General features: G+C 45.6%; 1 protein-coding gene across 1 annotated transcript in view; it reads right to left on the bottom strand.

Annotated features, from left to right (window-relative positions):
• Positions 1 to 23,731: 23,731 nt before the first annotated feature.
• The window catches only part of COCH (cochlin), a 37,937-nt gene continuing 36,723 nt past the window's right edge, over positions 23,732 to 24,945 (bottom strand). The window contains exon 10 of the mRNA XM_026651265.1: positions 23,732 to 23,907. Coding sequence (XP_026507050.1) covers positions 23,732 to 23,907 — 176 coding nt within the window. The remainder of the gene's footprint in view (positions 23,908 to 24,945) is intronic.

The raw sequence follows: 24,945 nt of genomic DNA, 5'->3' as shown, positions 1-24,945 counted from the left end.
ATTTTTATTTATTTTCCTCAGTAATACTCTGTGGCACATGCAGTTCCATAGGCTAATGATATGCTGTGTAGAAAGTACTCCTTTATTCACTGTAGATCTGTTTACTTCAAAATTCATAATGCTGCCTTGGCCTACCCATTTGTTTTAGGTACTTCTCTAGCAACAGTTGGTTCCTAAACTGAGGTCCATGGAGAGCTGTCTGGTCACATAATGTTGGCTGGCTTCCTTATTTTCAGCTGCTGCATCACATAAAAGGCAGCTAAAAATAAATACTTCCCATGTAAACAATCTATATAGTTTAATAGGGATGTTAAGTGTTTCCAATTAGGAAGAGAGATTGTCCACTTGATAGTGAACTGGAGATGAAGTTCATTGGACAATCTTTCTCTAGTAATATGTGATACATCCTATGAAAATATGAACTACTTTGTCTTACTCTTCTTTTCACAATAAATATTCAGTTTTTTACTCTCATCGAAGATACCTATCTATCATAGCCGCATGTAGCAAATAGGATAGCAGAGACAGAGAGCCAAGGAAGAGCTGAGACAAGGTGATTACAATTAACATTGCCTTCAAGTTGAGGATGAATGGAGGTATATTTTCCATATTCTGTATTCTCTACTATTGATGCACAGAGTGCACTTCCTTGAGCTGAAACTAGCTTTCTATTCTTGAGAAGTTACAACTAAATCAGAACACACTGATGATAATGTATATGAATAGTTCAGATTATTTTTTAAACATAATCACGTTGGTATTTGCTTCACTGGCCACAGTGTGGCCCAAAGTAGGCATTTGGCCCAATCTAAATAATTGTCATCAGCAAATGTTCATATTGTTGATTTTTAAATCAGTAACAGCTCTTTACCCTTTCATCCTTGTTTACCAGGATTCTGTAAAGGCCCTAAGAGGGACTTCACCCAAACCCCTCCAGACTAACCTTCACAACCTCCTCAGGCAAGGAGTTCCACAAGTTGACTGTGCGCTGTGTGAAGAACTTAGTATTGATAAGACTCTCTCTGTTAAGGCCAGATCCAACAGTATACTCTAGCTACTTTGAACTACTCCAGAGCAACAAAAAGCAGCCAGAGCATGCTGGCCATTTAAAATTAGTTACTTTGCATCTCTGGAGCAGCACAAAGCAGCTGCAGCTGCAGCATACTGCTGAATATAGCCTGTAATATGCTATCATGCAACCAAATTCTTAAGGGCAGCCACAGTTGGGGAGAAAAGGGCAAGTGATCCACTGATGAGAATTCTGGTTTTGAGTGTGCACAGTCCACCCCATTGACTCATTTCAAGCAATAGAATTGCACTATGCTAGTTAACTGGGGAAGGATGAGTGATGATTGATTATTACGAGTATTACAATGACCTGACTTGAGAGACCTGAGCTGTTGATTTGGCCTTATCTGTTAGTCTCTAATCCATAATAATTGTTGTAATTATTAACTTGGCTTAATTATCACTTATTTTTTTCAAATGTAGTCAATGTACAAATTTAAATGAGCTTCAGCAATGTGGAAATCTTGAAGAGTATATTGGCTCTTTAAAGGATCTTTTAAATTTATTTTATTCAGCTTAAGTAATGGATTTACCTATGAATTTTCAGAACATTAATTCTGTACTTATACCAAGTATTGTAAGTGTGAAATGGATGCATGATATTCTTGGTATATAAAGAAGTCGAATCCCTGCTTTAAAAGCAAAGTTGCAGTTGTACAGATACAACTGATTTTTTAATATCGAGAGAACACTGGGTGACTTTCTGAAATGAAACAGTGGCTAATGATATGTGCTGAAGACCATTATTGTATGGGGTCAAGACTCCTTCATATGAACTTACTTTGCTGACTAGGAGCCCATCCTTCCAATCCACTATTTAAAATGAATTGGAAGGATTGTTTGAGAAAATGGCCTCTGTTAACATTTTGGCATTCTTTGGTTGCAAACTGGATTAGTTGTCAGAAAGATAATGAGAAAAGCCAACTGACTCTACCTTGCCATCTAGCTGGTAGAATCATTCCTTAGGAAGAAAAATTAGATTAGCTATTTGCCTCTGTTTGTTTGTTTGGGGCCTTCAGAGTTACCTAAACAATGCCTAAATCTGCTTACTATCTCTGATAACTTCATGCTTGTGCAATAATAAACCCTACAACATTTTATTATGAACAATCCAGTATGTCTCTAATCTTGCAGTTTTTATGCCAGCAAAACACATTAGTTTTGTGGGTTTGTTTTTGTTTTAAGTTTGATTGCAGGATTGGACCCTTTATGCATGCGCGCGCACACACACACACACCCCCATCCTATCACAGCAGAGGGGAAGTTTGGTTGTACTAGGAGTATGCCAATCCCCAGGCTCCTGAGAAAAGAGAGGAATGCCATTTCAGAGCCATATAACTCCTCCCCAATTCAGAGTCCACAAACAGATTGTGCCTGGGTGTAAAGAGAAAAGGTGTCTCTGTCCCTTGACCACTGGCCAGCCCAGTGGGGAGTTGATTGGCAATCATGACTTACCATGCACCATACACTCCTCCTTCTTAGCATATGAGCAGTGTGTCTCAGGTGGTATGTGACCAGGATTCATCACTGAATTTGGTCTACTGGTTCCTTCTGCATGTGAGCAGTCCTGAACCCATGCCAGCCATCTTGTTACTGTTGCTCTGCCCTCTCTATCCTACCATTTAAGTATTCTTTTAAACTGTGCATTCAGTGGAAGCAGGTCCAAAAAGAATAAACTCTTCTTTCTTCTGCCCCCCCTTCTCAAAAAGAAACTGGCTACTCTCACTTGCTTCAGGAGTTAAAACAGTTCAGTCTTGCCTTGTTTTTACTCATATAAACAGGAATTTCCTTTGTCTAGATGGAGACATTGAAAAGAAATAAGTATATTTCCAGTTGAAAGAGTGGTGTATATGAGTGCCAATTTTGGAATGACAGCCTCATGAGTGCTACAATTTACAGAATAAAGCCACAAATAGAAGTATCAAAAATGAAAGTTAGACTTGTGTAAATTCTTGGGATGTAGCCATGCCCAAATTTATACTGGAAGTTCGAAAAGTTGGTCGTGTTTGGTTATTAAAATCAAAGACAGGGTCTGACATTGGATCTTAATTTCTAAAAGGACTCATTTTTAAAATTTAGCTTTAACTCAACGAACTTGCTTCTGAATTCTTACAAAAATAATTCCATATTCCGAGAGGAGGTGCTGTGTGTTTAAAAAAAAAAAAATTGAGGGGAAAGCGGGTGTGCACTTTTTTATACATAACAAAAAAATGTTTAATACCTGTCTTACAAGCAATACTCCTTTCCATCTTACGCCTCTATAATGTTAAGTGCTCAGGAGGCAAGGTTGTTTGGAGAGAAGATTCCAGCACTTTCATTTACTGCATTAACACTCAACTCAAACTGAGGGTATGTCTACACTACGGGATTAATCCGAATTTACAGAATTCAAATTTTGGAAACAGATTGTATAAAGTCAAATGTATGCGGCCACACTAAGCACATTAATTCGCCGGTGTGCGTCCATGTACCTGGGCTAGCGTCGATTTCCGGAGCGTTGCACTGTGGGTAGCTATCCCATGGCTATCCCATAGTTCCCGCAGTCTCCCCCGCCCTTTGGAATTCTGGGTTGAGATCCCAGTGCCTGATGGGGCAAAAACCATTGTCGCAGGTGGTTCTGGGTACAGCCTCACCCTTCCCTCCATGAAAGCAACGGCAGACAACCATTTTGCGCCTTTTTTCCTGGGTGAACACTGCAGACTCCATACCACGGGAAGCATGGAGCCCTCTCAGCTCAAGACAGCAGTCATGAACATTGTAAACACCTCGTGTTCTCGTGCAGTTTATGCTGAACCAGGACCAGAAAAACGAGGAGAGGAGGAGGCAGCGACGGCAGCGCAGCGACAAGAGTGATATGGACATGGACATGTACACAGAATTCTCTCAAACCGCAGGCCCTGGTGCTTTGGAGATCATGTTGTTAATGGGGCAGGTTCTATCCATGGAATGCCGATTCTGGGCCCGGGAAACAAGCACATACTGGTGGGACCGCATAGTGTTGCAGGTGTGGGACGATTCCCAGTGGCTGCGAAACTTTCGCATGCGTAAGGGCACTTTCATGGAACTTTGTGACTTGCTTTCCCCTGCCCTGAAGCGCCAGAATACCAAGATGAGAGCAGCCCTCACAGTTGAGAAGCGAGTGGCGATAGCCCTGTGGAAGCTTGCAACGCCAGACAACTACCGGTCAGTTGGGAATCAATTTGGAGTGGGCAAATCTACTGTGGGGGCTGCTGTGATGCAAGTAGCCAAAGCAATCACTGAGCTGCTGCTACCAAAGGTAGTGACTCTGGGAAATGTGCAGGTCATAGTGGATGGCTTTGCTGCAATGGGATTCCCTAACTGTGGTGGGGCGATAGATGGAACCCATATCCCTATCTTGGCACCGTAGCACCAGGGTACCCAGTACATAAACCGCAAGGGGTACTTTTCAATGGTGCTGCAAGCACTTGTGGATCACAAGGGACATTTCACCAACATCAACGTGGGCTGGCCGGGAAGGGTTCATGACGCTCGCGTCTTCAGGAACACTACTCTGTTTAAACGGCTGCAGCAAGGGACTTACTTCCCGGACCAGAAAATAACCGTTGGGGATGTTGAAATGCCAATAGTTATCCTTGGGGACCCAGCCTACCCCTTAATGCCATGGCTCATGAAGCCATACACAGGCAGCCTGGACAGGAGTCAGGAGCTGTTCAACTACAGGCTGAGCAAGTGCAGAATGGTGGTAGAATGTGCATTTGGACGTTTAAAAGGTCGCTGGCGATCGTTACTGACTCGCTCAGACCTCGGCCAAACCAATATCCCCATTGTTATTGCTGCTTGCTGTGTGCTCCACAATCTCTGTGAAAGTAAGGGGGAGACCTTTATGGCGGGGTGGGAGGCTGAGGCAAATCGCCTGGCTGCTGATTACGCGCAGCCAGACACCAGGGCGATTAGAAGAGCACACCAGGAAGCGCTGCGCATCAGAGAAGCTTTGAAAACCAGTTTCATGACTGGCCAGGCTACAGTGTGAAATTTCTGTTTGTTTCTCCTTCATGAAAACCCGCCCCCTTTATTGACTCATTCTCTGTAAGGAACCCACCCTCCCCCTTCCCCCAGCTTGCTTTCAAAGGAAATAAAGTCACTATCGTTTAAAAATCATTTATTCTTTATTAATTGATTATAAAAAGGGGGAGAGAACCTGGGTGGGGTTTGGGAGGAGGATCGGCGGGAAGGAAAAGGCCACTAAAAAAAGGTTAAAAAAATGACAGCCTTTTGCTTGGGCTGTCCACTGGGGTGGAATGGGAGGGTGTATGGAGCCTCCCCCCCTCCCCCCCCGCATTCTTACACGTCTGGGTGAGGAGGCTATGGAACATGGTGAGGGAGGAGGGGGGTTATACAGGGGCTGTAGCGGCACTCTGTTATCCTGCTGTCGTTCCTGAAGCTCCACCAGACGCCGGAGCATGTCTGTTTGCTCACGCAGCAGCCCTAGCGTTGCATCCTGCCTCCTCTGATCTTCCTGCTGCCACCTCTCATCTCGAGCGTCCCTCCTGTCCTCACGTTCACTGGCATCTTTCCTATACTTTGAAACCGTGTCCTTCCACTCATTCAGATGAGCTCTTTCACTGTGGGTGGATTCCATGATTTCCGCGAACATCTCGTCTCGCGTCTTCTTTTTCCGACACCTTATCTGAGATAGCCTTCGGGACGGAGGAGGGAGGCTTGAAAAATTTGCAGCTGCTGGAGGGAGGGGGAAAAAGGAGAGAATTTTTTAAAAAGATACATTTTACAGAACAATGCTTATACTCTTTCATGGTGACCAACACTATTCACATTACATAACACATGTGATTTCTGTGCAAGGTCGCATTTTGCCTCTTAATATTGAGTGCCTGTGGCTTTGCTGCTAGAGATCACAGACGCAGGTCCGGGCAACAGAATTCGGCTTGCATGCGGCCATGGTAAGCCATTGTCTTTTGGCTTCTGCGCCCTCCTTTCCCACATACCAAGCAAAGCCCGTTGAGTGCTGCGATTTTCCTGTTAACCTTCAGCAGCAGAAAACAAACTAACCCCCCCATCCAATTCTCTGGATGATCGCTTTATCCCTCCCCCCACCGCGTGGCTGGTATCAGGGAAGATCCCTGCTAGCCAAACGTGAAAAGCTCAGGGCCAATTCCGCACCCCCCTGCCCCCCTGCGCTTGGCTAACTGCAGGGAAGGATTTCTTTTCAGCCACAGGCAAACGGCCCAGTAGGAATGGCCACCTCTGTCCCCTTAATTAAATTCCCATATTTCAACCAGGTTACCATGAGCGATATCACTCTTCTGAGGATTACACAGCGAGATAAAGAACGGATGTTGCTTGAATGCCAGCAAACACTGGGACCATACGCTGCCAGGCTTTGTCATGCAATGATACCAGATTACTTGCTACTAGCATGGCGTGGTCAAGTGTCCTACCATGGAGGACGGAATAAGGCTGCACTGCCCAGAAACCTTGTGGCAAGGCTTTTGGAGTACCTCCAGGAGAGCTTCATGGAGATATCCCTGGAGGATTTCCGCTCCATCCCCAGACACGTTAACAGACTTCCAGTAGCTGTACTGGCCGCGAAAGCATCCCAAGTCCTCAGGGCAAAGTAATCATTAAAAAACTCTTGCTTTTAAAACAAGTTTTATATTTTAAAAAGTAAACTCACCTGAGATCCCTTCCATGGGGTCATAGTCTTGGATACTGGGTTGGGAGGGTACTTCAGTCAGGCTGAGAAAAAGATCCTGGCTGTTGGGGAGAACGGAGTGCTGTGTGCTCTCCGCAAGCTCCTCCTCCTCCTCCTCTTCCCCGTCCGCAGAATCCTCAGGTGTAGCTGATGAGATTACCCCCGCCTCGGAATCCACGGTCAGAGGTGGGGTAGTGGTGGCGGCCCCCCTAGAACTGCATGCAGCTCGGCGTAGAAGCGGCATGTCCACGGCTCTGACCCAGTGCGACCGTTTGCCTCCTTTGTTTTTTGATAGGCTTGTCTGAGCTCCTTGACTTTCATGCGGCACTGATCTGAGTCCCTATTGTGGCCTCTCTCCATCATGCCCTTGGAGATTTTTTTCAAAAGTTTTGGCATTGCGTCTTTTCGAACGAAGTTCTGCTAGCACTGAATCCTCTCCCCATATAGCGATCAGATCCAGTACCTCCCGTACAGTTCATGCTGGTGCTCTTTTTCGATTATCGGCCTGCATGGTTACCTGTGCTGATGAGCTATCTGTGGTCACCTGTGCTCTCCACGCTGGGCAAACAGGAAATAAAATTCAAATGTTGGCAGGGCTTTTCCTGCCTACCTGGCCAGTGCATCCGAGTTCAGATTGCTGTCCAGAGCGGTCACAATGGTGCACTGTGGGATAGCTCCCGGAGGCCAATACCATCGAATTGCGGCCACACTAACCCTAATTCTAAATGACAATATCGATTTTGGCGCTACTCCACTCGTCGGGGTGGAGTACAGAAATCGATTTTAAGAGCCCTTTATTTCGAAATAAATGGCTTCGTTGTGTGGACAGGTGCAGGGTTAATTCGATTTAACACTGCTAAATCCGAATTAAAGTCATAGTGTAGACCAGGCCTGAGTCTATTCAGTCTTCTGGAAACATCTGGTTTACAGTAGACATGTTCAGAGATTTAAAACAGGCACTAATGTTGCCAGTGGTTCATCTTATATATGTTCCAAAATATTAGCTTGACTTATATTTATATTCCCCATGTTTACAACAAGGAGACGATTAATACCCCTTAATCCCTTTTTCTTACTTAATGGGGTCCTCCGTATGGCTGCATCTGGGGAATAGCTCCACCTGGTCTAAAGCCCCTTTTGTCCCTTGTTTGTGCTGCAACCCTTTTGACACTTCAGAAGTTAGAGGGCTTCCTCTGGGAATCAGGATGCTCCTTCTTCATGGGTTGGTCCTCAGGCCAGATTACTTATAGTAGTTCTTCGAGTGATTGCTCATGTCGATTCCGAGTAGGTATGCACGCGCCACGTGCACAACCATCGGAAAGTTTTTTCCCTAGCAGCACCCATCGAGTCAGCTGTGGAGCCCCCCGGAGTGGCACTTTTATGGCACAATATATGACCCTGCTGACCCAGCACCTCCTCAGTTCCTTCTTACTGACTGTGACAGTTGTTGGAACTGTGGCATCTTGCTTAGCGAGTTCTCCACATTTCCCTAGCTTGTTTTATAGTAGTTATAACTTTTCTTTAGTTCTTGTATTTTATTTTTGTTGTAGTTAGTAGCAGTTGGGCTGGGGGGTTTACCCTCTGTCCCAACTGCTTTTTCTTGGGAGGTCTTTCATGCACAAGTCCCAAGGATTCAAAGCCGCAAGTCCAGCTCCATGCCCATGCAAACAGGTGACCCCCATGACTCTTGTCTGAAGTGTCTGGGGGAGGCTCACCAAGCCTATAGGTGCAGGACTTGCAAGGGGTTTCATCCTAGGACCAAAAAGGAGCATGACTTTCACCTTAAGCAGCTCCTTATGGAGGTGGCACTTAGCCCTCAGTCTCCTTCAGCACCGCAGGACCCGGCACCAAGTTCGGCGGCAGTGGTGAAAGCAGCAGTGTGGATGGACTCTGGCAGACACCCGCGGCACTGCTGCTCCCCGGCACCGAAACTGGCGGCATCGACCCAGCACTGCTCCCACTCCCCAGTGCAGAAGTGGCACCAGAAGCAAGGGAGGAGTGGCTCTCCATCCCAGAGACACCACCCCCCCCGAAGCCAGCCAATGGGGCATGTCCCAGAGAGGAGCACCCAGGGCCAAAGCCTCTGAAAGCAGCATCGTAGACTTCGGCCCCACAAGGGGGACCATTGAGTCCAGTGCCATTGGACGCCCCAACCCCCAATATTGAGGAAGTACAGCTGCCATCCACCCTGGACACCTTTGTGGCCGTGAGGGACCTCCTCGCCATGATGGCACCGAGATCACCTACGATCCGCGCCAAGCCTCCAGTACCACAGCGTATGACACCGTCTCGAGGCAAACCAGCAATGATCCGGCCATGGGCCCTGCTCCCCATCGTGGCACTGGTCGTACTCACGGCACCAGTCATACTCGCGGCGGCGCTCCAATTCGCGGCAGCGCTCCTGGTCGTGATGCCAATCCGCTTGCTGGTCACCTTCGAGGAGCAGGTTCCAGACTCAGCACCGGTCCTGGCGCCACTCGCCCTCCCCGCGTAGCTCCAGGTCGCGGTACCACTCCATGTTGCAGCATCACTCCCCAGCCTTGTGGCACCACTTGCCAGTTCAGCTCTGCTCGGCGCCACCCTGGCCCTCATGGTCCCGATCCCGTTCCTTGGGCTCAGAGACAGGGTCTAGGTACTTAGAGCGGGACCGGCACTGGTCAGGCCGTGGACGCCCTGAAGTGGGGGCAGGGCCATGGCCAGCGCAGTGGCAGGGACCAGCTCAGTGGCCATTCTGGACCCTGTGGGCCTATCACCAGGCCCAGGGTGCACAGTCTAAAGACTTCCGGTCAGCCACCTCTGAACTGAGAGTGCCAGAGGCCTCAGCTAGTCAGCCCACCCCTAGGGGTACTGAGGAGTCGCCGTGCCCCCATACCCCCTTGGAACCAATTCCAACCCCAGTTCCTGAGCCAGAGGTGGACAGAGAAGCAGGTCATCTCCTGATGAACAGGAGGGTCAGGAGGACCCTATTCCCCCTTGGCCTCTTCGTCGTCGTCCTTCCCAGACGAGGCCGTTTCTGGCACTTCCATATCCGGGCCACCTCCCATAGACATCGGGACCTTCTGCGCAGGGTGGCGCACATCATGGGCCTGCAGGCCAAGGAGGTGTGGAGTCAGAGGACCTGGTGGTAGACATTTTGGCCCCGGAAGGTCTATCAAGGGTTGCCCTGCCCCTCATCAAAACTATTCTGGCCAATGCCAAGACTATCTGGGAGACTCCGGTCTCCATCCCCCCTACAGTCAAGGGTGTGGAGAGAAAGTACTTCATGCCCTCTAAGGGGTACGAATATCTCTTCACGCATCCACAGCCCTGCTCTCTGGTGGTTGCAGCCGTGAACAAGAAAGAGAGGCTGGGGCAGCAGGCCCCAGCACCCAAATCCAAAGAGACCAAGCGACTGGACTTATTTGGCCACAAGGTGTATTCCACGGGAGGGGGGCTCCAGCTCAGGATTGCCAACCAGCAGGCAATCCTGAGTCGATATAACTTCAACTCCTGGAACTCGATGCTCAAGTTCAAGGAGCTTGTGCCACCTGAGTCCAGGGAGGAGTTTGGGGCTATAGTAGAGGAGGGCAAGGCAGTGGCATGGACCTCTTTACAGGCCTCACTGGATGCTGTGGTCTCGGCGGCATGTACCTTGTCCTTAGGAATTGCCGTGAGGCACACCTCTTGGTTACAAGCCTCGGGCCTACTGTCTGAGGTTCAACAGACAATGCAGAACCTGTTCTTTGACAGGGCAGGCCTGTTCGCGGAACAGACAGACTCTAGGTTGCATAGCCTAAAGGACTCGAGGGCGACCATGAAGTCCCTGGGTATGCACACCCCGGCAACCCAAAGGAAACACTTCAAGCCCCAGCGGCTGCAACAGCGCTCTTCCCCTCTGTGACGTTGTGCAGTCTATATGGTTTTATAAAAACATGATAATAAGTGAATATAATGTAACTGGGATAGTTTTATAAAAATTTGATAAGTGACTATAATGCAAATGGGATATGCTTCGTGCAAAAGGTCTCTTGTAAGGTATCATTACAAAGCTTATAATCTACCGAGTATGATCATGTGATTTGTATAAATGTACCACTCTTGTATCTAAAACTAGAAATATAAAATATAACTCTGAGGGCCTATTGTAATTATGTAAAGTGTGGGCCATTAATGATGGTTTGGAATCTTGATGACTCCCATTGTCTGCAGATGACTGTTTACCTGTGAATCTTCCTGTATATGTGTGTGCTGGCAAGTGAGTAATGAAGTCTTGCAGTGACATGTGATCATGTCACCTGAACTGGAATCCATCTTTAACCTGGTGCTTTTCCAGTGAGGGGGGGTGAAAACCCAGAGGGACAAAGAGTTCCTGCCTTATGCAAAAGATATATAAAGGGGTGGAAGAGAACAGAGAGGGAGGGGAGCCATCATGGAGAAACCCCTAGGTAACACCTAAGCTGGAACAAGAGCTGTACCAGGGGAAAAATTGTGCCCAGGCCTGGAAGGTGTCCAGTCTGAGAAAAACTTACTGAAGCATCTCTGAGGGTGAGATTATCTGTATTTAGTTTGATTAGGCATAGATTTGCGCATTTTATTTTATTTTGCTTGTGACTTACTTTGTTCTGTCTGTTACTACTTTGAACCACTTAAATCCTACTGTCTGTATTTAATAAAATCACTTTTTATTTAGTAATTTACTCAGAGTATGTATTAATACCTGGGGGAGCAAACAACTGTGCATATCTCTCTATCTGTGTTATAGAGGGCGAACAATTTATGAGTTTGCCCTGCATAAGCTTTATGCAGGGTAAAACGGATTTATCTGGGTTTAGACCCCATTGGGAGCTGGGCATCTGAGTGCTAAAGACAAGCACACTCCTGGGAGCTGTTTTTGGGTAAACTTGTAGCTTTGGGACAAGTGATTCAGACCCTTGGTCTGTGTTGGAGTCAGACAGGAGTGTCTGACTCAGCAAGACAGGGTGCTGGAGTCCTGAGCTGGCAGGGAAAACAGAAGCAGGGGTAGTCTTGGCACATTGGGTGGCAGCTCCCAAGGGGGTTTCTGTGATCCAACCCGTCACACCCTCCTTGGCCAAGGCAGGACTTTTACAGGCAGAGGGGAAGGAACGGCAGAAGGAAGCCTTTCAACCCCCCGTCGGAACAAGGCCAGGGCCCGACCAAACCTTCGTCGGGTTCCAAGCAGGCCTTTTGAAGGGACGCCCGAGGACGGCGTACCACACTTAACCCCAGATCCTTCCCCACCCTTTTTGAATCATTTGTCCCACTTCTACTGTGCATGGTCCCAAATAACCTCGGACCGCTGGGTCCTCTGCACAGTGGAAGCGGGATAGTCTCTCCAGTTCTGCTCCTACCTGCCCTCCCACCCTTCTTCCCCATCCCTCTTCAGGGACCCCTCTCATGAGAAACTTCTCATACAAGAGGTGCAGGTGCTCCTTGCCATGGGAGCGGTGGAGGAGGTTCCGCAGGAGCTAAGGGGAAAGGGCTTCTACTCCTGATACTTCCTAATCCCCAATGCCAAAGGGGATCTCAGACCCATTCTGGACCTATGTGGGCTCAACAAATTCATGGTAAAGTTGAAGTTCCACATGGTCTCCCTAGGCACTGTTATCCCCTTCCTGGATCTGGGAGACTGATTTGCTGCCCTCAACATGAAGGACGCGTACTTCCACATAGCGATTCATCCGGCTCACAGACGCTTCCTGCACTTCATGGTCAATCACTAACATTACCAGTTCACGGCCCTTCCATTGGGCCTCTCAGCAGCTCCCCGAATATTCACCAAGTGCATGTCAGTCGTGGCCACCTTCCTCTGTTGATGTTAGGTGCAAGTATACCCCTACCTCGACAATTGACTGCTCAGGTGCTGCACCAGAGTGCAGGTGCACTCCCAACTCCACCTGGTCAGGTGTAGGTTCAAATGGTTGGGTCTCCTCCTCAACATGGGGAAGTCGACTTTGGAACCGACCCAGAGAATAGAATTAATTGGGGCAGTGTTAGACTCCATTAAGGCATGGGCCCTCCTACCGGCGTCCCAATTCCAAGCTATCATGGACATCATTCAAAGCCTTTAGCAATTCCCAACCTCAGCAGTAAGAGGGGTGCATGAGTCTCCTCGGCCACATGGCATCTTGCACTTACGTGACCTGGCACACCAGGCTCCATCTCAGACCGTTGCAGCTACGGCTCACCTCGGCCTACTGCCCAGGGTGCGACAACTTGAATTCAGTGGTCATGGTGCCGGGACAGGTCCTCGCCTCCCTTCGCTGGTTGCTCGACCCCCGAGCAGTGTGCGGAGGAATCTCCTTCCACAACCCTCAGCCTTCCTTGTCCCTGCTTACGGATGTGTCAGCTATGGGGTGGGGGGCAACTCTGGGGAACCTTCAGACACAGGGCCTGTGGTCTCAGAATGAGCTCTCCCTCCATATCAACGTCAGGGAGCTAATGACGGTGCACCTTTCTTGCCAAGCCTTCCAGGCCCAACTGCACGGACGCTGTGTAGCTGTTCTAACAGACAACACCACAGCCATGTTTTACATCAACAAGCAAGGGGGACCCGTTCCTCCCCCCATGCCAGGAGGCCCTTCGACTGTGGGAGTTCTGCATAGCTCGCTCCATTCACCTGGAGGCATCCTTTCTCCCAGGAATTCAGAACATGCTGGTGGACCGCCTCAGCAGGTCCTTCCACACTCAGGAGTGGTCTCTCTGACCAGATGTCATACACCCCATCTTCCAAAGATGGGGGTTTCCCCAGGTCAATCTGTTTGCCACCTGATGCAACAAGAAGTGCCCATCATTCTGCTCCTTCCAGGGTCACAGCCCGGGCTCCCTCACGGATGCATTCCTGCTACCCTGGAGAGGTCACCTGCTCTACGCCTTTCCTCCATTCCCTCTCATGCACAAAGTCCTGCTCAAGGTCCGCAGGGAGGGGGCAAAGGTGATTCTGATAGCTCCAGCGTTGCCTCACCAGCACTGATACACCACGCTGCTGGAGCTGTCGGTGGACGTATCCGTCACGTTGCCTCTCCTCCCTCACCTACTCACTCAGGACCACGGTCGCCTCTGTCATCCCAACCTACAGTCCCTCCACCTCACAGCTTGGAAGCTTCATGGCTGAACCCCCCCGGAACTTCTGTGCTCCGATCAAGTAAGACAAGTCCTGCTAGGCAGCAGGAAGTCCTCTACTAGAGCCATGTATCTGGCGAAGTAGAAAAGATTTTTGTGTTGGTGTGACCAGCGCCGCACACCCCCACTCCAGACACCGGTACCTCTCAACTTACAGTACCTCCTTCACCTGAAATAGCAAGGCCTGGCAGCGTCCTCCAAAAGAGTTCACCTCGCTGCTATCTCAGCCTTCCACCCGGGAGCATCTGGCCACTCGGTTTTCGCCAACCCTATGGTTGGTCGCTTTCTCAGAGGCTTGGTTCGCTTATCTCCTCAGATCCATCAGCCTGTCCCTCCGTGGGATCTTAACTTGGCCCTTTCAAGACTTATGGAGCCCCTGTTCGAATCGTTGGCCACGTGCTCTCTTGTATCTCTACTGGAAGACAGCCTTCCTGGTTGCCATTATGTTGACAAGACGATTCTCTGAGCTAAAGGCTGTCACTCAGAACCACCTTACATGGTTTTGCACGAGGATACGGTACAACTCCGACTGCACCTGGCCTTTCTTCCCAAGTTGGTCTCGAACTTCCACACCAGTCAGGACATTTTCTTACCCTTCTTTTATCCGAAGCCTCATGCTGGTACCCGGGAGCAGCGGCTACATTCCCTCGATGTCCGAAGAGCCCTAGCTTTCTACATCGAGTGCACTAAGCCATTCAGAAAATCGAACCAGCTATTTGTAGCGGTTGAGGAACGGATGAAAGGCCTCCCGGTCACATCTCAAAGAATATCCTCCTGGATCATGTCCTGCATCCGCACTTGCTATGAGCTGTCCAGAGTGCCCAGGCCTCGTCAGAGGCATTCCTGGCCCAGGTCCCGATCCAGGAAATCTGCAGGGCAGCGACTTGGTCCTCGGTACATACCTTCACCTCTCACTACGCCATCGTCTAGCACGCCAGGGACGACATGGCTTTCGGTAGAGCGGTGCTACAGTCAGCATTCCTTAACTCCAACCCCACCGCCTAGGTAAGGCTTGGGAGTCACCGAATTGAAATCGATAAGAGCAATCACTCGAAGAAAAAACGGTTATTCACCTTCTCATAACTGTTGTTCTTCGAGATGTGTTGCTCATATCCATTCCAAGTAGGTGTGTGCGCGCCGCGTGCACGGCCATCGGAAAATTTTTCCCCTAGCAGCACCCGTCGGGTCGGCTGGAGTGGCACTTTTATGGCGCTCGATATATGATCCTGCCGACCCAGCGCCTCCTCAGTTCCTTCTTGCCGGCTACTCCGACAGAGGGGAAGGTGGGCAGGTTTGGAATGGACATGAGCAACACATCTCGAAGAACAACAGTTACGAGAGGGGAGTAACCATTTTTTTCTGCTTCTAGGGTATCAAAGGCTCACCGGATTGGCTGTTCCCAACAGTCCTCCAATTCAAGGCTATGCCACTTTCTCAGTGGTGGGTAGGGGAACCCAGGCCTCCCTCTACCTCCAGGTTCCAGCCCAGGGACACTCAAATCAGCAGTCAAGGTCTGCACTGTCCCAAACCTTGCTGCTGTTTCCCTGGATCTTTTCCTACTCTACCTCTATCAGGCACTCCACTACCCTTCTGGGTAAATCCTTCCTTCAGAGCCAGGATCCCAGGGCTTCTACTCTCCCCTTGTCTTTCCTCCTTTCCCTTTTTAATCCTAGAGGGTGACTGCAGCCTTCTACACTGCTGCCTTATTCTGTCCACATCTCTTGGCCTCATACCAGTCCCATCTGCTCCTGCCCAGCTGCACTCCATCCTCAATCTGTGCTTGACTATCAGGCCTAACTTTTCTTCGAGTGTGACCTATCAGGTTACTTAAGCCGTTCTGAGCTACATTAACCTTTTCTGGGATCACCCTACCACACTTATCTAGTTTAATTAAAATACCATTCTGCATGTCAGAAGACTATAAAGTACAAGTAGTGGAGACATGAATTGTTTTGTATTAACACACAATTCGTATATAACATTCCTTAACAGAACATACATCGTATGACAGATTCTGCCCATATGAACAAAGGCTGGAACAATTTAACTCTTGGTAATTTTGCACAATAAAATTTGACATGAGGACAAGGTATTCTGGGAAATACACTTTAAAATTCTACAACTTAGCATAAATACAATATTGTCTAGAAATTATAATACTAGCTAACAATGTAGACACTTCCATACATGATACTGATCTTTGTAACTAGCTGGCTGGCTTGCTTTCTTTTTCTTTCTTTGTTTTGGCTACTTCTAAGTTAAGTGTTAGAAGAATTGAAGTAACATATGTAATTGATTAAAGCATTTAAAATACTTTCCAAATGTCACTTAATTAGTATTATAATTTATTCAGTCCTGTCTGTATCTTGTTTTTGTTTCTCAGGACACAACTGCTAGCATAACTCACTCTAGGTTTTGATGGTTTTAGCTTCAGCAAGGGCTGGTTGGACTTGGCAACTTTGGGTCTGATCCTGCTTGTATCAGTACAAATACTCCCTTACCCACATCTGATCCTTGTGTAATTAAGCTTTCACCCCTTGAATTTCTCCTGTATAAACCAGTGTCTCTGGAATTCAAAGATATTTCAAATAAATGTCAGATTTATCTGGTACCTTTAACTGTTTCTACAATATATGACTGCATCTGCTATAAAGGTATTAACTCTTTCTTTTCTTGAGCTGTTATTGGTTATTCTCAAGCAGATCAATTGTCTGTCAGTCTGAACTGTGGTTTTATGTCTGTCATAGTCAAATTTCATTGTTGTATTTGTAAGTGTGATATACGTGTGTTTGAGGTAACTGGTGTCTTGTTGGAAGTGAAGTTTTTGTTCATGTACTAACTAGCATGTGTGCTGCACAAGCCAGTCCTATTATTGATATATTTCTAAGATCTGTCAGGACTACAGCATATCCTTATTGTCACATTTAGCTTTCCCATCTGATCACTTCCCTCGGCATTTTTTTTTACGCTATGCTTATTTTATTTTTTTTTTTGCAAGACATGGTCTGCCTGTTTGATAGGGTCTCAGAGAATTCCTGAAATTCTTCACTTGTGAATTGGGTTAGTTGTCAGTAATGGACCCTCTTGTATTCCATTCTTAGCAAATTGTGAGTTGCTGGTGTAACTGCCATTTTGCTACTAAAGTTTGTTTGCTTTGAAATCTCCATGAGTTTAGAGTAGTAACTGATTAACAGTAAGTTTCTTTGTCTTAGTCAAATTTAGTTCTTTCCTACCTTTTGCCACAGTCTTCACTGAATTTCTCAACCCTGTGTTGTCTTTTCATTTGTGATCTTTGGAAGAAATTGCACATCACTCAGGTTATCAACACACTGCAGAACAAAATATCTTACCCTTGACTTACGTTTTTTAATACTCAGATTACTGAGATATATTAGAGGCCAGATCTGGCTTCACTGGGAGTTGGGTACAGCCCTAAGGGAGCATTCTCTAAAAATACTATCTGGGCAGGATTCTCATGCCTGAGTCTCAGCCTCTTTCTGTGAAATTGGCAGGGCTCTCCTAGTTTTCCATGGTATGATTGAGGGTTTGAACCCTCCTCTCTCTTTAACCTGTCAGCTACAACAGTTTGCCGCCCTCCTTCCCCCATCTGGGGACTGGCTCTCCCATTTCCAGCAAGTATGGGAGCTTATCACCTCAGACAAATGGGTGCTGGACATAGTATCATTAAGCTATGCCATCCATTCCACCTCCCTCTCTCCTCATTCCCCTTCCTATCCCTCTTCAGGGACCCTTCTCACAAGTTCCGACTCAGACAGGAGCTAAATTCCCTTCTTCCTGTAAGAACGATAGAGCTGCTCCATGCTCAGCACAGGGAAGAGACTTCCTCGTGCCGAAGAAAAACAGAGGGTGGAAACCAATCTTAGATCTAAGACTCCTAAACAAATTTGTGAGGTCTCAAAAGTTCAGGATATTGATTGTGACAGCAATAATTCCTTCTCTAGATTCAGAGGATTGGTTTTTGATCTTTGACCTTCAAGACTCATCCTTCCATATAGCAATACACCTGTCCCACAGCATGTTCCTGCATTTTATCATAGTCCGGGATCATTTTCAGTATCGCGTACTCCTGTTTGGTCTCTTCTCGGCTCCAAGACTGTTTTCAAAGGTTCTATTGGTGGTGGCTGCATACATGGATCATCAGGCGATCATAGTGTTCCTGTGCCTCAGTGACTACTGAACAATTGGTCATCTCAAGAAGTGTTGTCCACCGCACAGAAAGTGCTTTCTCTGTTCTTGGACTTGGCTCTTCAGTTGAATGTGAGAAAATCCACACTGACTCCCATTCAGAACATACAGTTTCTGAGACCCAGGACCTTCCTCCCCATGGACAGATTCATGACGCTATCAAACCTTGTCAGAGCCCTTGAAACTGTTCAAATTCTAGGTCACATGGTGGCTTGCACTTTTGTGACAGAAATTGCAAGGTTATTCCTTCACTGTTTCCAGAGGTGCCTCAGATCAGTTTACTTGCCAAACAATCACAGCCTAGACAAACAGGTGTCAGTTCCTCAACAGGTCAGATGCTCCCTAGAATTGTGGAAGGTTCATCACAATATAGGAGAGAGGGTACCTTTCCTCCAACCAACACCAATGGTAACCATAACCACAGATGCATCTCTGCTAGATTGGGGGGTGTACCTCAATGCTCTAACAGGACAGGGCAGATGGCCACCTCAAGAATCCAACCTTCGTATCAACCTGTTGGAGCTCAGAGTGGTCAGAAATGCCTGCCTTCATTTTCTGCCTCTCATCTCAGACACTATATTAGACTTGGTTGTCTAGAAGGGAGCCAAGGGTTGGAATGCCTGAAGGGGACTGTTTGGCTTCTTGTTAACCAGTGGGGTGCTACAGAAGCTCTTTTGATACTTGTTTGGTAACTCTGTTATAGAATATAAACCACCAGTTTTGGAGTGTGACATTCTCTGTGCGCTCCATCCAGGCACCTGGTCACAGTGGCTACTACATCGGCCCACAGAGTCTGAGAGATTGGGGCCTTAATAGCAGACCCTCCTTTCACAGTGTTCTACAAGGATAAAGTTTCTTTATGATCACACCACATGGGCAAATGAACACTGCTAATGAAATCTCTGATCAAAGGTGTGGAGGGCATTCACGCACCTAAAGTGGAGCACCCATAGGGGGATACATCTTGAAGAACTACAGTTACTGCCCGGGCTGACTAAGCTTCTCTTTTTATGTCTTAGTCACAGTAGGACAATTACTTTGCTCCTTGCCCATTCAGTATAGAATAGTTTCACTAACCATAACAACACACGGGTCTGATGCTGGGTCTGGCCTTATTACACTCAGGTTGTGGTTGGGATACAAAAGCTGGTTTTGAGCTACGTTTGCTGTTCCTAGATCCTGAGTGCATCACTATGAAGACTGCTGTACATTATGGTGGCTGCCTTTGCCATTTCCCTAGACCCTGCCCTTGTGCCAGCAAGGAGGGGGGAAGCAGATCGCCATTGTAACTGCTTCACACTATCCAAAGACACCCCTGTGCAAGTGGGACTTGTCGCTGGAGGCTAGGGGAACCAAGGATGTGGCCTCTATGTACATCCCAACTATTCTTTTCTTTGAAATTAACACTAGTGTGCAACATAGGAAACAAAAGGTAACGGAAAGGGAAGAGGGAAATCTGGCAGCAATAACTGTTGCTAGTAACCATCTATCTACAGCTATAAAACGGGGGGGGGGGGGGAATTGAGTATCTTTCTGTCCTGCCTCCTACTCATGTGACCAAGAACCAGATTGTTCATAGGGAGCAAAACATGGCGAATGGGAAGTCTTAATTATCCCTAATTTTGTCTGACCCTTAGGAGCTGCACAGGCCTGCATAGGGTGTAAATGTTTCAAATGTGCTCATGAAAATTAGGCACTTAGCTGATTTAGAACATTCTACTAGTGCCTAAATACCTTTAAAAAACTGGCCTTAAATGCCTGTCACTTTAGGATACAGGGCTTAGACTCCTAAGTCACTTTGATGCCTTTAAAATTTTTACCATGTGTGCCTAATGTTTAGAGCCCTAGTCAGCACAGGCTATTGCATTGTCTGCAGCTCCTGGGATATGTTGTCTACCTTCTGCCCTAAGACAGGTAGATATTGAAGCACCTGATCTTGAAAAACTGCTATCTGGGCATAGTCTCCACTGGGAAAACAGTTTGTATGCCCTATGACCAGTAGTGGCATAGGAATAGATCCAACAATAGTTACATGCACATGTACTATGACAGAGACTTTTAGAGCAGAAGACAACCCAAAAACTGTGTGAGCAACTTACTCAGCTCATTCACTATACAGTAACTCCTCACAGGAGGAGAACGGGGGGACTAATATCAGGGTGTCCCCCTGCTCCTGCACCCCACTTACCCCTTCTCCATATAGAGCAGGGAGGGGATACAAACGGAGAGAGACAGAGAGATTCTGGGGCAGCAGCTGCTGTCTCAACTTCCTGATCCACTTAAAAAGACAATGCACTTAAGAGTGGGTCAGCTTACTTAAAGGGGCAGTGTGCATCTCTCTCTCTCTCTCTCTCTCTCCCACACACAAGGTGTGTGTCTGTCTCTGTCTACCATGCTGTCTCCCCTCCCTCCTGTTCATGCTGCCTTGATGAGAGGCTACATTAGCAATGTGTTAACCCTTGAGGGTTCAGCCAAGTGCTAGTTCATCATTTAGCAGCAAGGCATTCCCTGGGAAATATCCCTCTCTCTTCCACCCTCTGACTCCGCCACCTCAACCAAGCTTCACAATCATCATTGCTGTGAACAGTATTAAATTGTTTGTTTAAAATGTATACTGTGTGTATATCTATATAATATATAGTTTTTTGTCTAGTGAAAAAAATTCCCTTGGAACCTAACCCTCCCCATTTACATTATTTCTTATGGGGAAATTGGATTCGCTTAACATCGTTTCGCTTAAAGTTGCATTTTTCAGGAACATAAAACTACACCATTAAGCGAGGAGTTACTGTACTATTCTGCCTCCCCAGTGTCCACAGTTAAAGTACTGTGCCTTCTCTGTGTGTCTGCTATTGCTGCAACATGCTCTTCTTATGACAGCATTTTGTACACAGAAAGAGCACCCTTTCTCCCTAACATCTCCCTTTTGACCTCACACCTGGTCAAGCAGTAATTCTGCCCACATTTTGCGCCTACAGCATATAGTAGTGCTCACAACTTTTCCCCTACATGTAAATTTTAGTGGGGTGGGGTTAAGAATTTTTGTGCATACTAGTTCCTGAGTTTACAGTGATTGGGTTGTACTAAGAGTGCAATCTGTCCTCATTGGCTGCATCAACACTTAAACGTTTAGCAATTCTCCCACTGCTGGCTACCACCAGTGCAATTCCGCTGGTGCCAAGAGCACCAGTGTAGAAAGACTACAAGCATTTCTTGTTTTGACTTGTTCAGTGCAAGTGTAGACAACAGCGATAAACACACTCCCAGTAGGAGCACTAGTGTAGACAATTGCTAGTATTTGTGGAATTGCACAAGCATTAGAACAATGGTGAGATAACATCTAAGTTTTTTCTAGGGTGGAGAAGGTCATATGCACGACTGGCCACATTTTGTACCTTTTTAGACATTAACAATGAAATATTTCATTGTTTTAAAGATCCAAACTTGACCTATTTGTGTTCAAAGGCTGTATCTGTGAAAAGCTCTGTGGTTTGTCCCTTCAACAACAATAAACAGAAAAAAATTGTGCGCCACAGAACTTGTGAATTCACTAACTGGTGAGTGTGTTTGTATTCAGTTGTTTACATTTACCATCATATTTAGCATGGAACATTGTTATTTTGGTATTAGTAGACTCAACAATCATGGACAGATGTATAACTAGTATCCTTTCATTTTGGGGGTTTTTAATGCAATTCAATAATTAAAAACAATACTGATACTTGCATTCTTTATTATGTTTGCTTTATTGATGTATTCAGAATGTATTATGGGGGTTGAACATAGAATGGTTTTTGCATTACTGAATATTAAAATAGCTAGCTGCAATCTCAGTCTAAAAGTTTACTTGCAGTAGGTGTATTTTCATATCAAAAGAGAAAGCTAAAATGTTTATAGTCTGCACAATGCTGATATTTTACTTTGAATACCTGGATGATTCATACAGGAATACCTGAATACTGTATATCTATAAACATATACAAAATTAAGAATAACAATTAATAGAAAAATACAAGGCATCCTTGCCATTCATGTTTACTGTAATATATAGCCAGTCATAAGTTATTAAAAATATACACTACAAAAAGCCTGATAAATATGACCCTTTCTGTACCATTCGTAACTGCTTAGCATTTTACAACCAACAGCACAAAATGAGAAAAATGAAAGAAACCCCAGATTGATAGTTGAACAGGAAAGTGTTGTGGTTGGTAACAAAAGCTTACTACCTATAAAACAGGTTATAAAAAAAATATTTGGGTCAGAATGTATTGTCCACTTCAGACGCTTGATATATAATAATTCATTGTAAGGTATTTAATTTTAACCACATACATATATGGGTGCAAATATGGACAAAATCAAATGGAAGAGAGATTTTTCAAAAGCTGTTTTTCATATTTTAAAAACAATATGAGGGTTTAAATCTGTTTTAAGTGGCTTCATAAAGAATTGTTCCAAAAGTAATCACCTGCTGGCTATGGTATACTCTATCTTTCTTTCTTCCTACTTACGTCTCCTCCAACTGGTTGAGTAACTCACTATAGACAAGTTAAGGTTGGTGATCTGAGCTCATTTTGGATGTCAGTCTGTATGCCCTCAATTTCAACTGAAGGCTCTAATCTAGTCTCTATGGCCCTGCCTGGAACTTTGACTTTTTACAAGTGTAAATGACTAGACAATGTAAAACACTACTAAATAAGTATGGTAGCATTTTACTCCCACATGTAAATGACTACCCAATGTGCAAGGCAGTGGAGAAAATCAGACCCATTGAATTTACTGGGAATTTTGCCATTGACTTTAATAGGAATAGGAAGACAGTTTAGCCCAAGGCCCAGATGGTCAAAGCTATTTAGGCATCTATCTCCCATTGAAATTGATGGGAATTAGGTGTCTAAATACCTTTTGAGGATCTAGGCCTAAACACTTGATAGGATTGCTCCTTGGGAGCTGGCGAAAGTGACCAGGTATTCTTTTGAAACCAGATCTACTAGCCAAATTAGAGTGTCATTTGCTGTAGAAGGCTCTCATCCAATAGAACAAGACTCTTTTGCTTTATTCTGACACACATCCTCTTACAAACCACCCATTGTAATAATAGCTGAAGTAGCTGTTGCACAAATGGAACACTGAAAACATTTCTGTGAAAACTATGTGTTCCCAATCTTGTCTTTTCATCACAATAGTGAGAGCGCCTTCTGGACTAAATCAAGAAACTTCAACTGTATATTTTGAATACAAGGTGTTAGATAGCTAAAAGTGTATTAATTTTCATGTGTAAGGAGACATTCAGCAAATGACAGCCCACAAATGTAGGAGCTAAGTTACCTTGTATTTTTTGTATATACATACAGCTGATATCTGGTACCTTAAGTGTAATGTATGCTTAACTTTAAATATGAATTGAGGGCTGTTAATAAACATTTAAAATAGCTTTTGGCAAAATCCTGCAGTCCCTAATCAAGCAAAACTTGCAATGACGTCACTGGACGCTTTTATTTGAGTTTAGAAAGCAGAGTGCGATTCTTTGTATCTTATCCCAAGACTTTGACTGTGTATTAAAAGAATGGGATATCTGCACTGTAGAGAGACCTTCCCAGCTTCCTTGATTTAGTTTCAACAAAGTGACCAACAGCCTTTCCTTTACTGTTTAGAGTTCAAGAAATCTCTACAAATGCCTCTAACAACATCAGGAACAATCTGCTCCAATCCTGTGAACTCTCTTGTGAAGAAATTGTGCGACTCTCTTGGTTCAGAGGCCATGTCTTTCAGATCATCCAGTGGTGCCCAGGCAACACCAATAGAGAAGACTGTAATACCTATAGTATTATTTAAAAACAAAAAACAAAAAACCACATGTAAGCTCAAGAAGTTTGTAGATAGAAGGAAAATAGCTCTCCAAATTTACATTTACTGGATTAATTTGGACCAAAAAAAAAAAAAAGGCAAAATATGCAGCTGGCCAAAGACAATGGGACTCTTACCACTAGACTTCAGCAGGAACAACATTGGGTCCTAAATATTTGGAACCAGAGGAGGTTTTCTGCTTTCACTTAAACAAGTTTACAGTAAGAAGCATGGAGCAACTTATAAGGCTAGCATTTTAGATATTTTATAATACTGCCTATGAAAGAAGTAGTGATGTCATTAAACTTTGATAAGACACACGGAATGGAAGTCTGATCTATTGTGTACTAGATACCAATTTAATAACTGAAAGATTTTCTGAACAATAGGACTGAATCATTGTGCTCAGTCAGTTCTCTCCAGTGACAGTAGTTCAGAGAGGCTTTTTAGCCAAACCACCTTCCCCCCCAGTAGATGATGATGGTAGAAGTCAAGTTTAATACCATACTGGCTATGCCTCAAGCTTGAGCTGATAGGATTTTTTTTCTTTCAGATTTTCAATTTGTAATAACCTGCTTTTACTTACATATGTAAATTTACAACATTTGTACTGCACATAATGAGACAGGAAAATAGCTAAAGAGCAATGACTAGAAAAAGACCAAGACATTGCGTCTGTAGTTTTGGTGAGTAGAGTGCAAGAAATTTTCCAGTCTGAAAACAGGATATTTGGTTCATAAACTGTAATGTCAACTGATTCAGATAATTTTCTTTAAAAGTGTCATATACAATTATTTAAAATAAGTGGGGTTGTTTGGTGTTTAGAGCAGAGGACAGGGAATGGGGAAATCTAGTTTCTATTTCTAGCTCTGTGACCTGTAGGAAACCATTTAACCTCAGCTAGCATCTTTGTAAAATGGAGTTAATATGTTATGCTGAAAAGTGCTAGTAATTGCTAGTAAAAGACAGCCAGTGGGTGTGCCATGCATTCTTTCAGGTTCTACAGAAGG

This window comes from Terrapene carolina, unplaced genomic scaffold (genome assembly GCF_002925995.2).
Source record: "Terrapene carolina triunguis isolate 2854851 unplaced genomic scaffold, T_m_triunguis-2.0 Scaffold96, whole genome shotgun sequence".
NCBI lineage: Eukaryota > Metazoa > Chordata > Testudines > Emydidae > Terrapene > Terrapene triunguis.
The sequence above is the reverse complement of the archived record's forward strand: the minus strand, read 5'-3'. Positions and strand labels throughout refer to the sequence as shown.